The sequence below is a fragment of the Amblyomma mixtum genome, chromosome 1 (genome assembly GCF_055824585.1).
Source record: "Amblyomma mixtum isolate Tamu chromosome 1, ASM5582458v1, whole genome shotgun sequence".
NCBI lineage: Eukaryota > Metazoa > Arthropoda > Arachnida > Ixodida > Ixodidae > Amblyomma > Amblyomma mixtum.
Genome location: NC_143012.1, coordinates 327,279,284 through 327,292,715, shown reverse-complemented (window position 1 = coordinate 327,292,715; position 13,432 = coordinate 327,279,284). Strand labels below are relative to the sequence as shown.

At 45.9% G+C, this 13,432-nt stretch overlaps 2 protein-coding genes across 2 annotated transcripts; both read left to right on the top strand.

Annotated features, from left to right (window-relative positions):
* Positions 1–386: 386 nt before the first annotated feature.
* Positions 387–5,964, top strand: gkt (tyrosyl-DNA phosphodiesterase glaikit). The gene is made up of 2 exons (XM_089567361.1): positions 387–1,836; positions 4,735–5,964. The coding sequence occupies exons 1-2, from the start codon at positions 755–757 to the stop codon at positions 5,501–5,503; spliced, it is 1,851 nt and encodes a 616-aa protein (XP_089423487.1). The 5' UTR covers positions 387–754; the 3' UTR covers positions 5,504–5,964.
* A 2,725-nt stretch (positions 5,965–8,689) lies between these two features.
* On the top strand, positions 8,690–12,765 carry RpLP0 (ribosomal protein LP0). The gene is made up of 4 exons (XM_089567359.1): positions 8,690–8,801; positions 9,666–10,278; positions 11,692–11,910; positions 12,521–12,765. The coding sequence occupies exons 2-4, from the start codon at positions 9,706–9,708 to the stop codon at positions 12,683–12,685; spliced, it is 957 nt and encodes a 318-aa protein (XP_089423485.1). The 5' UTR covers positions 8,690–8,801; positions 9,666–9,705; the 3' UTR covers positions 12,686–12,765.
* Positions 12,766–13,432: the final 667 nt, after the last annotated feature.

The window sequence follows — 13,432 nt, the reverse complement described above, 5'->3', positions numbered from 1 at the left end:
TATATGCGCCTCTTTCGCTTTTAGCGATACGTCATTCGCGGATCGGCGACGCAGAGAATAAGTTGCGTCACGGATACAGCAAGACTTCTGGGAAGCGCAATTCTCCTGTGTCGCGCGCGCAGTCCGCGCAGACAGGCCAAGGCACCAACGCGATGGTGTCGTCACCTGGCGCTCAGGCAGCTCTGGCCCTTGTCTCGCTCCGCGCGTGTCTGGTCTTGCTGTTTGCTTTTCTTTTCTTTTTTTCGCTCGCGGACTGCGCGATCAGTTAGCACGAAACGAAATAAAATTTTTCTCTCTTTATGTTAGCGTCAAAGTCGTTTCTTTGGGTGCTGCTGAGTTCTTCCGAAAATTTGTTGAGTAGTTTCGAGCGTAGTTTTCGCATTGTGATGTCGTGCCAGTCGTGCGCTCACGGCAGCCGCAGTGTAGTAGCAGTGGCGCACTTGGAAGTTGGTTCTCTTTTTGCGTGTGTGCGCGTGCTCATGGCACATCGATAGCACTAGTTGTGCTGCTGCCGTTTCCGTACATGTTTGGTGGTCATAACCGTATTCTGCAGTTTTGTGCAGTTTTTGTGCGTAAATACTCCGTAATTTGTGGCGATTTGTGCGTGTGGTTGCGTCTGCTCGTCGTGTCGTGTGTATAGTATGGCGCCAAAACCCAACCTTCAGATAAGCTTATCCGGAGCAGATCCATGCAGTAAACTTGACACAGGCGCATTTATATCCATTACTTCATAAGCACCGAGAAGTGCAGAAGTATGAGCGACTCCGATGCTACGATCGACTCGGATGAATTAGAGTCGCTGAAAAAGCACCGTGAACCAAATAGCCGAGGCACTGACTACCACATTCCGCGCAAGCGGAAAAAGATCGCAGAGCGGCCTATCAAAGTACACGAAATATCGGACTCTGGCAGCGATACCGACTGCGAAAATGTGCTTAGCAAGCCCTCTGGCGGCTCAGGGTCAGACTCCAGGAGGCTTCTGTCGGGTACTGGTAATGCCGACAAACCGTCCAACACGGGAAAGCGCCCATCTGCTCAAAAGCAGACAGCAAAGCCAAGACCTGACGTCGGAACTGTAACCACAGGATGCGAAAAAGATAGGCGTGAAAACAAGACGATCACAGCAGCAGCAGGTGCGGACGATCGGCCAGTGTGCAAATATGGGCCCGACTGTTATCGTAAAAACTCCGAGCACATGCGTGCGTATCGACACGACGCTGAAAAGCCAAAGGTCCTGTCTTACAACGACGCCTTGTTGAGGCTGTACTACACAACTGTGACAGGAATTCCATCCCGGTACAATGCCGCCCGTATCGCGCGGTCCATACGGGACCTGTTGTCACCCGAGATGGGTCATCTGGTGCGCTCGGCGCAGTTCAATTACTGCTTCGACATTCCCTGGCTAATGGAGCAGTATCCCCCCGAGTTTCGAAACCTGCCCCTTCTCATCGTGCACGGCGAACAGCGCGAAGCCAAAAAAGAACTGGAGGCATCGGCGGCCGATTTCAAGAACGTCTCTTTCGCACAGGCAAAACTGGAAATTGTGTACGGCACGCACCACACCAAGATGATGCTGCTTCTCTACAAAGAAGGGCTGCGAGTTGTCATCCACACAGCCAATCTGGTCGCGTCGGACTGGGCTCAGAAAACACAGGCCATCTGGGTCAGCCCTGTCTGTCCCATCCTTTCATCGGACTCGAAGGGTGGCGACTCAGACACTGGGTTCAGGGCCGACCTTCTCGCCTACCTGTCAGCCTACAGTGATGCTCGCATAAATGAATGGTGTCACTACATTCGCACCCATGACTTTTCAGCAGTCAAGGTTTTTCTTGTTGGGTAATTCCCACTTTCAGAATGCCATTTGCAATGTCCTGTCAAGTGCTAATACAGTTGGATTCCTTTAATTTTACATCACCTTTTCACTTCATCCAACCATATTCAAAAGTCCTAATTGGTGTCTAGCTTTTTATTATTTTCATCTTGAACATATAACACTGAACAGTCATTACTATAGGAAATGACCTATGCTTAGATTATAAATGTAACTGATTGCTCTTAAAGCCCTAAAAGTTTTCTATGTAAGTCGTAGACTCTGAACTGACTGACGTGCTCACTTCCAAGCTTAGTCTACTTCAACCATGCCATATCCCATGTGATACCCAACCACAAAGAAAAGGAGACATCAGTGCAATGCAGGAGGAATTATATTCATGCTCTGTTTCACTAAATCCATATAATGAGAAGAAACTTATGCCCAGTGTCAGCTAATCAGCAACTGAATTTGCACATTTGTGTGCAAAAAAAAAAAGTAATTTGTCTCTGGCTAGTGCTTTTCATACTGTATTGTTGCCAGTGATGCTTGTCCAGCCTGGATGCCTTGACATCATTACACCGCACCAATGTTGCATGAAGATAGCGTGGTTAACTCAGCTATTGATCACCTAACATAGCCTCAAGCCTTCACATGAAATTAAGAACAAGATAAACACTAGACTTAGACAACTCATAGCTGAAATTGAGTGTATAGGACTGCATTTTTAAATGTGCTGCCACAGGAAAAAGAAAATGCCAAAAAAAAAAGAACCAAGAGACATCAAGAAACGTGTCAAACAATGCACTGACAGGAGGCTCTGCCCTAAATATTTTACCAACTCGCCAAGTTCTCGATATCAGGCTTTTATAGTGCTGTGTGGATGAGAAGGCAGTAGCATTGACAATGAAAGCAATGCCCAGGAATTGTGACCGACTGCTGTCAAAGTGAAACTTGCTCTTTGACTCTTGGAGTGGTCCTTCGCATTCAAATATGATGCTTGCCTGGCTTTAAAGGAGTACAGACACAAAATTTCGAATGCAAACAAACCATATGATTTGTTTCCTGTGCGTAAGAAGATGCCTTCTAGCAAGGTTCAGTCGCAGGCATTGAGTGGAACATAATTTGGTATGATTTCGAACGTTGTCCAAGAAGCCGCTCGTCTTTTCACCCAGATCGAGTGACATCAAGGTGCACTTTCCCCTATTGTTCTGACGTCGCCGAATCCAGTGTAGTACTCAGGAACAACCAGTGCTTGCCGGTGACACAGACGTCATCAGTATTGTGGCAGTCCAGGTTTGCCAGTGGGCAGTGACATCAAGACATACTTCAGCGCTGATGCTGTCAGATATCAAAACTGACAGTACAAAACCATTTGTAATGAATTATTAAGGTTGCGCACAGATGTTTTGAGCTCATTTTCATGATTTTTAGACCCATAGATCTCTTTCAAAGCAAGAAAACGGACACCCAGAAACTTTGTGTCCGTACCCCTTTGAAGTGCATGTCTGTGTTGTAGGCCTTTTCATGGGTGCCCTCACAACTAATGTTTAATTAAATAATGGTTTAAAAATCATTGCAAATCTGATAAGCATCTACTGATTTTAACTTAAGATAATTTCAATTGGTTTTGCATGTCCCGACTGAATGAAAATAATGAAAGTCAACTGTATATTGAGACGGGCTTTGTAAAAATTTCAAGCATTATAACTATATTTGGTTGCTTGCCAAGAAAGTCCCAATCTTGTCGCCATTTATCATGAGTACAGCCACAGAGCCATCTGAGTATAGTTCTCAGTGATGAGGCAGTTAATTTTCTGAAGTGCCTGCAAAAGTGAACCGGGTGTCTTAGATCATGGTGCGAATGTCGCTATGAATCAGACATGCAATTCTAGTAGTGCGGAAGCGTCTCTTATCACGACTTTTAACCCTTATGGAGACTCGCACTCTTTGCTGACACACCAGCTGCTGGCGGATATCCTGCAAATGCGAAGCCCTACTGGAGGGAGCGCTCCAGAAATAAGCAGATTTTTTTTTCTCCAGGAGTACATCTTGCAGTGCTCAAGTAGCACCACTGTCAAGGGCTGGGTTACATAAATAAATAACAAGCTATATAAATGGTACCTCGTGGCATACATTTCAGCCGGCTGTTTTTAAAGGCGATCTAAAACTTCCAAATTGCCACTTTTTCCCCAAAGGCGGTATTTAAAAAGTTGGCTAGTTAGTCTTCATAATTAACTGCTTTGCAAAACGGAAAAAATACTGCAGGCTAGGCCAGATGACTCTGAACAGCACTTAGTTGGTCTCGCTCGCCTCGGACACTCCGTATTGTTTCAAAACTTGGTTACATATAGATAGAACACCTGGTATAGACGGCTTGCACGGGACACCACACACAGTATGATGGTAAACCAGGCATAGCTTCCACTTCTCTGGCCAGAGCAAGGGGTGGTAGGTTATTGTAGAAATGGGCTAGGTTCCCACTCTCCTCCTCGTGTGCCAGTGTGGCAGCTGCTCTGACATTGGTGCAAGCTATCTGTAGCAGGAAAGACGTAGCTTGCACAAGAGGGTTTGTGTAACTGACTACTCTTGGGAGCATTGTGCTGACTGGTGGGATTTTAGAGTGCAAAAATGTGAAAGGTCATAGAGCCCCTGTGACGATAAAAAGCGTATGTGTTAGATAAATGGCTTGCGCATGACGTCATGTGCATGAGACATAGTCTTCATAGTACAGGGCTGAGCATCCTGTGATAAGCAGATTTTCAATGTGTTCTTTATGTCCAATGCAGCAACCACTGTATCAGCAGTGCAAGCAACCTACAGAATGTGCTAACCAGTCTTTACCTAATGTACATTTTGCTTCGTGATGAGTAGAAGTGGATGGTCTTTGCTGCTGTCTTATGACTCTCTGCACCACCTTGCAGGTCTGTGCCAGGAAGACACACAGGACCAAGAAAGTCATCCTTTGGCCATCTGAGACTTCGTACCTTACTTAATCAGCATGGGCCTAGCAAGGACCTGGTGTCTGGTCACTGGCCCCTGGTGGCCCAGTTCTCTAGCATTGGCTCCCTGGGTGCAAGTTCTCAGGCTTGGTTGACAGGGGAGTTCCTTTCTAGCCTCTCAGCAACCAAGAGTTCTGGAGCTATCCCAGAGTCAGTGCCCCTGAAACTTGTGTTTCCTTCAGTTGACGACGTTCGCTGCAGCCTTGAGGGCTACCCTGCAGGTGCTTCAATTCCGTACAGCATAGTCACAGCCAGCAAGCAACGGTGGTTGGACTCGTACTTTCACCGGTGGAAGAGTGAACGCCTGGGCCGCACTGCTGCATCTCCTCACATTAAGACGTACACACGACTGTCACCTAGTGGCAAGCAGGCAGCATGGTTCCTTGTAACCAGTGCAAACCTTTCAAAAGCTGCATGGGGTGCTTTCGAGAAGAATGGAAGCCAGCTGATGATACGCTCTTATGAATTGGGAGTGCTGCTTTTTCCTGCAAACTTTGGACGAGCGACAACTTTTGTTGTGTCGGACGAGTCTTGCAATAATGGTGCCTTGTATCTGCCTCTTCCATACGATCTGCCTTTGGTCCCGTACTCTAAGGATGATGCACCGTGGACATGGGATAGCCAGCATCGTGAACTGCCAGACAGGTTTGGGAACATGTGGTGTCCCCCTGTGGGCAGGCGCGGTCGATAGGACTGGTTCAGTAATTAGGGATTGCCCATATAGTGCCATAGATCCTGTGAGATGTGGTGTGATCACTGGCAGCACTTTTATGTTCGTGCTTGGCAAATGGCGATCTGCATATTATATAGTTCTTATTTTCTAACCTCTATATGCAAAAGATGCAACAGTGCAGTTTTTTTTATGCATTTGCAAATCTGCTTTGTGTGTATAATTTTTGATAATTCTGACGTGGGATTTGTATTTATGTGTTGAACTGGCTTCAAGAGGACGGGATTTTTGGGCAGTCTTTGTATTTAATGAGTAGTGTGTTTCTCTTGCAATGAAACAGGATTCGGGATAGACATAGTACATGCGTGCTATGTTTTGGTCTTATTCAGTCATAATTGTGTGGATAATGTTCCAGTGCTTTTTGGTGATTTACATACGAATGTGCGCCAGCAGCTTTCAATAAAAAAGCAGGAAATTATAAACTATTGGTCTCTGTTACTTTGCATTGCGGTTATTTCTTCACAAGACTTTAATATCTTGTAGTGGTTTTAGAGTGCACTTTTCAGGTCCCTAGTAATTTATCTTCCATGCATCTCCTCACTCGTCCGCATCTACATGAACAGCAGGGGTGGGTTTTGTTGGTGGTGGGTAGTGGTGGCTGTCCTGCAAAGGCAGTAGTATTAAAAATCCGAAGAAAAGAACAAAGATGTACTTAGTTTTGAAATAAATGAATTTTTTTTAAATGAGCCAAATCCAAAAACCAAACCTTTAAGCTAAATTTTGCTCTAATGGAAATCTCATTCATAGGTCTTACTTTCGCAAAAGCTATGAGAACGAAAGGCGCCCAGTAACGCCTAAAAAAACCTGCGTGCAAATCCTATGCCAAATAAAAATGACGGACAATTTAGCATGGTTAGGCCAAATGTGAATTTGGTTCACTCACATTTTGTTTTGCCTTCGGTTTCAGTTCAAGGCTCAGTTTAAGAGGGCAATGTGATAGTGGCGTGTTCTGGATCCATTGTGCACAGATGGAAGTTGATGAAAACAACAACATTCAAAGCAGGTCGCAAGAGACCAGCACTTAGACAAGTGGGATGTTTGGCTACGGCGATGACGTAATGGTCTAGTGCAGTGGCTAGCAGAGATCTGTTTGCATCGCCCCTGGTTCAAAACCAACTGATAGAGTGTTTTGCCATAAAGTTTTCTGCACAGTTAGCCATAAAGCCTGCTGAAGGTGGGGCCACCTGCCAGGAGCTTCAGACAGACAAACATTGGCGAAATCTTAAGATATGAGGTTTTAGTGCTAGCACGCCAAGATGAGCCAGATCCTGGTGATGTACAGATCGAAATGAGCCAAATCAACTCAGCCTTCTTTGTCAGCTTGAGCCTTGTAGGTTGGAATGTTACGAGCGTGGTTTCATTTATTCCTTGCCCAGTGCTGCTTTCCCATGTGAAAATTTCCAACTGGGAATCTGCTGGTTTCAATAGTACTGGTTCCAAAAGTGCTCTTTCCAACAGTGTTTGTTCCAACAGCTTTGGGTCATTAGCACATTTCGAACAGTGCTGGGACCAGCAGCTTCTAGAACCACTAGGTGCCCTGGTAGCACTGAAACATTAAAATAACTTCTCTTTGTTTGGATAAACAATTTGTATGATGGGCTTTTGTTTTCTACCCTTTTTGAAATATTACAGTCAAGGGCTAAAGTAAGTTTGCATAACTCTAGGCGCATACAAAAAAATTAAGAAAACCTTGCAACCTACACTAAAATGTTAGTCACCCTCTAATGGCACACAGATCTGCCAGACGCAACTTCGAACACTACTTGGCAAGCAGCAACAAGGGCAACAACTACAATACACACAACTTGCACGTAGAACTCATATACTCGCATTCGAATTTATACCACAGGTACACTATATACACTATATATGCCCTTCATTAGGGGTGTACAAGAGATGACAGCCGGTGAGGAATGGTTAATGAGCAAACTTTTCTCGTCAAAATTTGGTGCTCTTCATGCAGTCTAAAACAGGCACAGTACAAGAGATTTACCTGAAAATTTCTTTTGGTTAAAGAACACCCTTACTATCCAAATAATATTCTCCAAATTGAACAGCAAAAAGTTCTCAGCTGGAACCAGCAGATCCTAGATCAGAACCAGCAAGCTGGTGGTTGGGATGAGCCGGTTTGTGCTAAAACCAGTTGATCCAGTAGAAAACCAGCAAGGTTCTTGCTGGGCATGACCAGCTGTCCGAGTAGAAAACCAGCAAGCCCTGCCTCGTAAATCAGCGCAGTACAAAATCAGCACGGTTCCTGCTGGGACCAACTGAAACCAGCACAAACCAGCAGATTGCGAGTTGGAAATTTTCATCTAGGACCACTGGCTTTCTGAATGCATCATTACGTTTGAAACAGCAGATGCAGACAGGAAACGGCAATACTAGCCGCTGCCTTGCATTGAATTTAGGACGCCACAGTGATGTTAATTGTAATCTAGATTATATATATTCAAGCTTGTTTACTTTTCCTCTGCTTAAGTGTGAACACTAGAAAAGAAGGCTGCAACTTCAGTGCTTGCGACAAAAGCTTGGGCTGAAGCACCAGTGCTCCTGGTTGCACACAATAAATTTTCTGCTATATATTCGTAGTATAATAATTTTTAAACATTATTTTCGGAACAAATGCTCGAAAGCAACTTCAGAAAAAATTATGAGTAAAGCTGGGTAACAACCACTGGTTTGCATGCATTGAAGAGAGTCGATCAAATACAAAGATTACATGTTGATATTGACTATATTACACTGTGTTACAGAGTTGATTCAACATGTAAAGCATATCATATAACAGGATAAGATAACCAAAACTTGCGCTGAATCACAGCATCGAAATAACCACTCTGATGCATCGCGTTTACCGCGCATGTTGGGCTCACTACTATCACTACTACAGATTGCTCTTCATATCCTGTTTCCTACCCCACGAAATAATAGAAACTGATAGTTCACTCCGCTCAGGCCTTATTATACAATGATCACGAAGGCGGAAGTGCAGTAAGGCATCATAACAAATTATCTGCTTTCAGTTTGCACTGAGCCAGTTGGTATAATAGCTGTATGCATTTAGCGGTAGGGAACGAAACTGAAACCAATAAAATGCCAAGCACGTAGCCAAGACTCCTGCGTCGAGGCTACTTCCAGGCGCCCGATGCGCCATCCAGCCACCTAGTGGAGATAGTGAGCGACAAAGAGTCCAAAAGAGCTGCAGTCAATTTCCGGTACGAAACTTCCTTTCCATCGAAGTATCGTCGTCTTTGCATCGGTACGTAGCTTTGCTCGCGACAATCTGAAATAATCAAACATTATATGAGTTCTTGGTAACACTTTCTTTAGCTTGGAGTAAACCTAGTAATATTAGCTCTCGCATGAGCTGGTGATAACTAAATAGAACCTTTTAAATGTGTTTTTATCGGGATGTGAACTTGGGGCAGCAATATGCGTCGTGTCGAGCACGCTGGCAAGCTGCAGTGCCGGCTGGTTGTATGCTAAAGAAAACAGTGTGCTTATTTTGCCTTGCCTCTTTTTTTGCCTTGTCATTAAACACTCGCCGAAGACTGCCTTTCTGGTTAGCGCGTCATTTTTCTGTCTGCGTATGTGCATAGATGATCCGCAAACGTTTGATCTGTGTGCGACAGCCCTTACAAAAAGCTACTTGCTGTTGGGTGTTATCACGTTCAGTTAATGAGTAAGTACAGTCATCTGCTGCACGGCACGGTACTCGTTCCAGCAGCGCAGCGGACGCGAGAATACCGCACCTGCTGGAACCCTTGTAGACTTTCAGTGGTAAGGCCACGAGCGCGAGGCGAATGCCGAGGAAATGAAGTATGCCGTTCTCGCGCCCATTTTACAATCACGCAGATCCGAAGCTGACGGCTCGCGCATGCATACCTTCGTACGTTTAATACGAAAATTGCTTCATGCAAATAAAGATGTGGTCGCGAGAGTCGAAAGGGTGTGTGTGTTTTGGTTTGGCAGCGTATAAAGTAAAGAGGCTTTGCGTTTGTGCACTGAGCGTTTTGCGTTGCGCTTAATTAGCCACGCCTGTTGCCAGGCGTTGAGTGCGTCTCCACGTTGCCACGTTTTGCTCGAGCCTGTCAGTAAACTGCTGTTTCTCTTTTCACGACAGTCCTTAAACTCGTCAGAGTAATCCTTGGCTCACTACCAAGATGGTCAGGGAGGATAAGACGACGTGGAAGAGCAACTACTTCCTGCGGCTGGTGCAGCTGCTCGACGAGTTCCCGAAGTGTTTCATCGTGGGCGTCGACAATGTCGGGTCCAAGCAGATGCAGACCATCCGAGTGTCGCTGCGCAAGCACGCCGTGCTCCTCATGGGTAAGAACACCATGATCCGCAAGGCCATTCGAGGACACCTGGACAACAACCCGGCCCTGGAGAAGCTGCTGCCCCACATCAAGGGAAACGTTGGCTTTGTCTTCACCAAGGAGGACCTGACTGAGGTGCGCGAGAAGATCATTGAGAACAAGGTGAAGGCGCCTGCCCGTGCTGGTGCACTCGCCCCCCTGGACGTCATGATCCCGGCCCAGAACACCGGCCTCGGCCCCGAGAAGACTTCCTTCTTCCAAGCCCTGCAGATTCCCACTAAGATCTCAAAGGGTACCATTGAAATTTTGAACGAGATCCATCTGATCAAAAAGGATGACAGGGTTGGTGCTTCTGAGGCCACACTGCTGAACATGTTGAACATCTCGCCCTTCTCATACGGCCTCAAGATCCTCCAGGTACACACAAATGTTGCCTCTGCTCACTGTGAAGCGGCGCGTCTTGTAGTCATCTGAGTTATTCTCACTCTACTTATTTGCATTCTTATTGGTTCACTTTATCACAAAGTGCTGTGGTCTCTTTCTGTCTGTGCTCATTTTTTGTGCACTGCGACGGAAGTGAAACATCTGGAACCAAGTAGCGCAGCAGTTTGTCTTGCATTTTATTCTTGGTCGTGCCTTGTGGCAATAGCTGCCTTGAAATGATGTCACAGAAGATGTGGCATACTTTTCTTAACCCTTTTATGCAGTGCCGCAGATTCAAGAGGACAGCGGCTGATATCATTGCACACCTATGCTATCAACCATTACTCCGTGTAGCTTTCTTGCAAACTTTGATGTCGGCATGTTCTCATTAGCCAGTATTTCTTGCTCATAAAGTTAGGGAGCTGTGTAAAGCAAAGGGGGGGGGGGGGGTACAAATGCGGGACTTGTTGCAGGAAAAAGACATTTGTTTCAACATTTCTCTACAGAGTCTGGGCCTTTGAGTTGGCCCATTGCACAACTCTGTGTACTGGCTGCACAAAGTGGAGATGATAATTGGGGCATCAAAGGGTTAATATGAATTAATATAAACGAGTATAAATACACCATTTAAACTTATAACCATTGGGGCAAAATTTGCGTAATCTTAAAAGTTCTTATAATTAGCCACTCAGTAATAACAGGTCACGCCGCCTGGCAGCAGAAAAGTTTAGATCTGTAGCTTATTCATGCAGATTTAATGGCCTTGGGAACAGCCACTATCTGATATATCATTTCACACTGAAAGCCACTGAGTAATGCAGTGCGATTTGAAACAGGGACAAAGCAAGACAGACGAGGACAAGCGCTTCAGTTCTAGACTGAAAGTGATTTGTGCCCAAGCAGGTGTGGAAAATGGCAAATAAAAATTGTTCGCAAGTTGCAGTAATGACGGACAACCTGCGATAAAGTTTGTCGTGTCAGTCGCAGTGCTGCAACACATAGCCTAGCAAAACAAGCAGACATTTTTTAGGTGGACTGTAGTTCCACCTGCTTATGGCTACAGGCAAGAGCTTCCGTACTCTGTCGAAGGTACACATGGCTTGCATCAGCTAACTCCACTGCATTGAGAGCACTTGGTCAAGGAATGCTATTAGCCAAACATGCCCTTCTAATCATCGAGAATGTGGCCTCACATTTATCGCCATCCAAACAGCTGACAGCAGCAGTTTCTAGGTGCGCGCTAGAGCAGTTGCAGCGCCGCTTGGCCATTGCAGATTGCCTATAGCAAGCCTATTTTGCAAGCAGCATTGTAGGGTGCGCTGTTACATGTTACTAAGAGTATTTAAAGATGTGAGGATGGGTTTGGGCATTTTCTGGAAGTTTAACATAGTTCACTTGTCACTGCAGGTGTACGACTCTGGCACCGTGTTCTCCCCGGACATCTTGGACATCACCCCAGAGGACCTGCGGTCTGCATTTGTTGAAGGCGTCCGCAATGTCGCCTCCGTGTCTTTGGCCATTGGATACCCGACTGTTGCATCGGCCCCGCACTCCATTGTCAATGGTCTCAAGAACCTTATTGCCATTGCTGTGGAGACGGACATCACGTTCAAGGAAGCGGAAATGGTCAGTGTCACATTGGCAGAATGCAACATGAAGTTTATACTTACACCTGCAGTTTTGTTGTTCGAACTTGTCGTTTGGGCACAGTTAATGGAGCTCATTCCCTCCCTTTCACCTCCCCCCTTCCCCTCCTTTCTTTTTTTGCCAACTTTGTGACCATCATTTGTTTGCTGGTTTTGGCTGAAGAGCTTTTTTCTTTTTGTGCGATAGCATTAGAAGCCTTCCCACACCTTTCTATGGTTACTTTTTAATGCTAATGAGTAAAGTGTCATCAATTAAGTTTCTGGCTGAAGTGTGCTGAGTTAGCAATGTCATTTATCTTCGCACTTCAGCACAGAATTATTTTGTCTTGCTAATGGGACAGAATGTGGATAGCTGGCTATACGGAGATGCAGCCCTTCTCTGCGCTCAGAAGGCTGGCAAGTGTTGAGGGGCAAAGGAGCGCGAGTTATGCACGTGCATGTCAGAATTTTTTTGCGCATGCAAGTTGGCAGCAAACAGCCCAGCATAGCGATGTGCGAAGTGTTTCTCGGGGCAGACATGTAGTGTGACTTGAGCATTGGTAGCCTGGTTGCCGAAAAGGTTTACCCGAGGTTTGCTTGTTCCTGTGCAGGCCAAGGAATATCTGAAGGACCCGTCGAAGTTTGCTGCTGCAGCTGCCCCAGCCGCAGGAGGTGGGGCAGCCGCGGCCAAGCCGGAGGAAGCGAAGAAGGAAGAAGCCAAGAAGGAGGAATCCGAAGAGGAGGACGACGACATGGGCTTCGGACTCTTCGACTAAGCCTCCATGTGGCTGGTCGCCCACTGTTGTCATACAACGGTGGCTTTTACCAGGCCCCAATAAAGCTGCTCATAAAAGTACCCAGTGTTTTTTGTGTGGTTCCAGATTGCGATACTTTTGATAGCATTGCCTCTCGGACTGAGCAGAACAGCAGTGAATTGCTAGTGCATTGAAAAGGGAGCAAGCGGTTGCTTGAACCCAGTGGTCACATTGGCAAGTATGTATACTATGTTTCATACAGAGCAGTCAACGCTGCCAAAGCTAGTGCGCCTGTTCGCATGGGCTAAGTCTGTGCCCGGAAAGGAGTTTGCCATACAACCAAAGCGAACACAGGCATATTTCATTGCAACAAATCTTTCGTACCATGGCAGCAGCCTGCTGCAGTTCGTTTTACCCAGGGTGTCTACGAAAAGTGTGGAATTGTCGGGCGAATTTTTGTTTACCTGGAGTTGTCATGGATAGAAAAAAGGCAAGTTAGGGGTAAAAGACTGATATAATGGCCTGTCGTGAATTTTGACTACTGTGAATATGGGGTATGGCAACCAGTCTGGTTTGGCTGCCTCTTTGAGCACTGCACATACTGGTTTGTTCTGCACTCGGCATATTTGTGCTGGTCTGATTAATAGCCAGAGCTGCATTTGAAAGTATTTTTTTTTTTTTTCTTGGAATAAGCCATAGCCAGTAATGTGTGGAATTCATGCACTTTTGGTGTTGTCATGCGAGGCACCACGCTGCCTTAGCATGGCA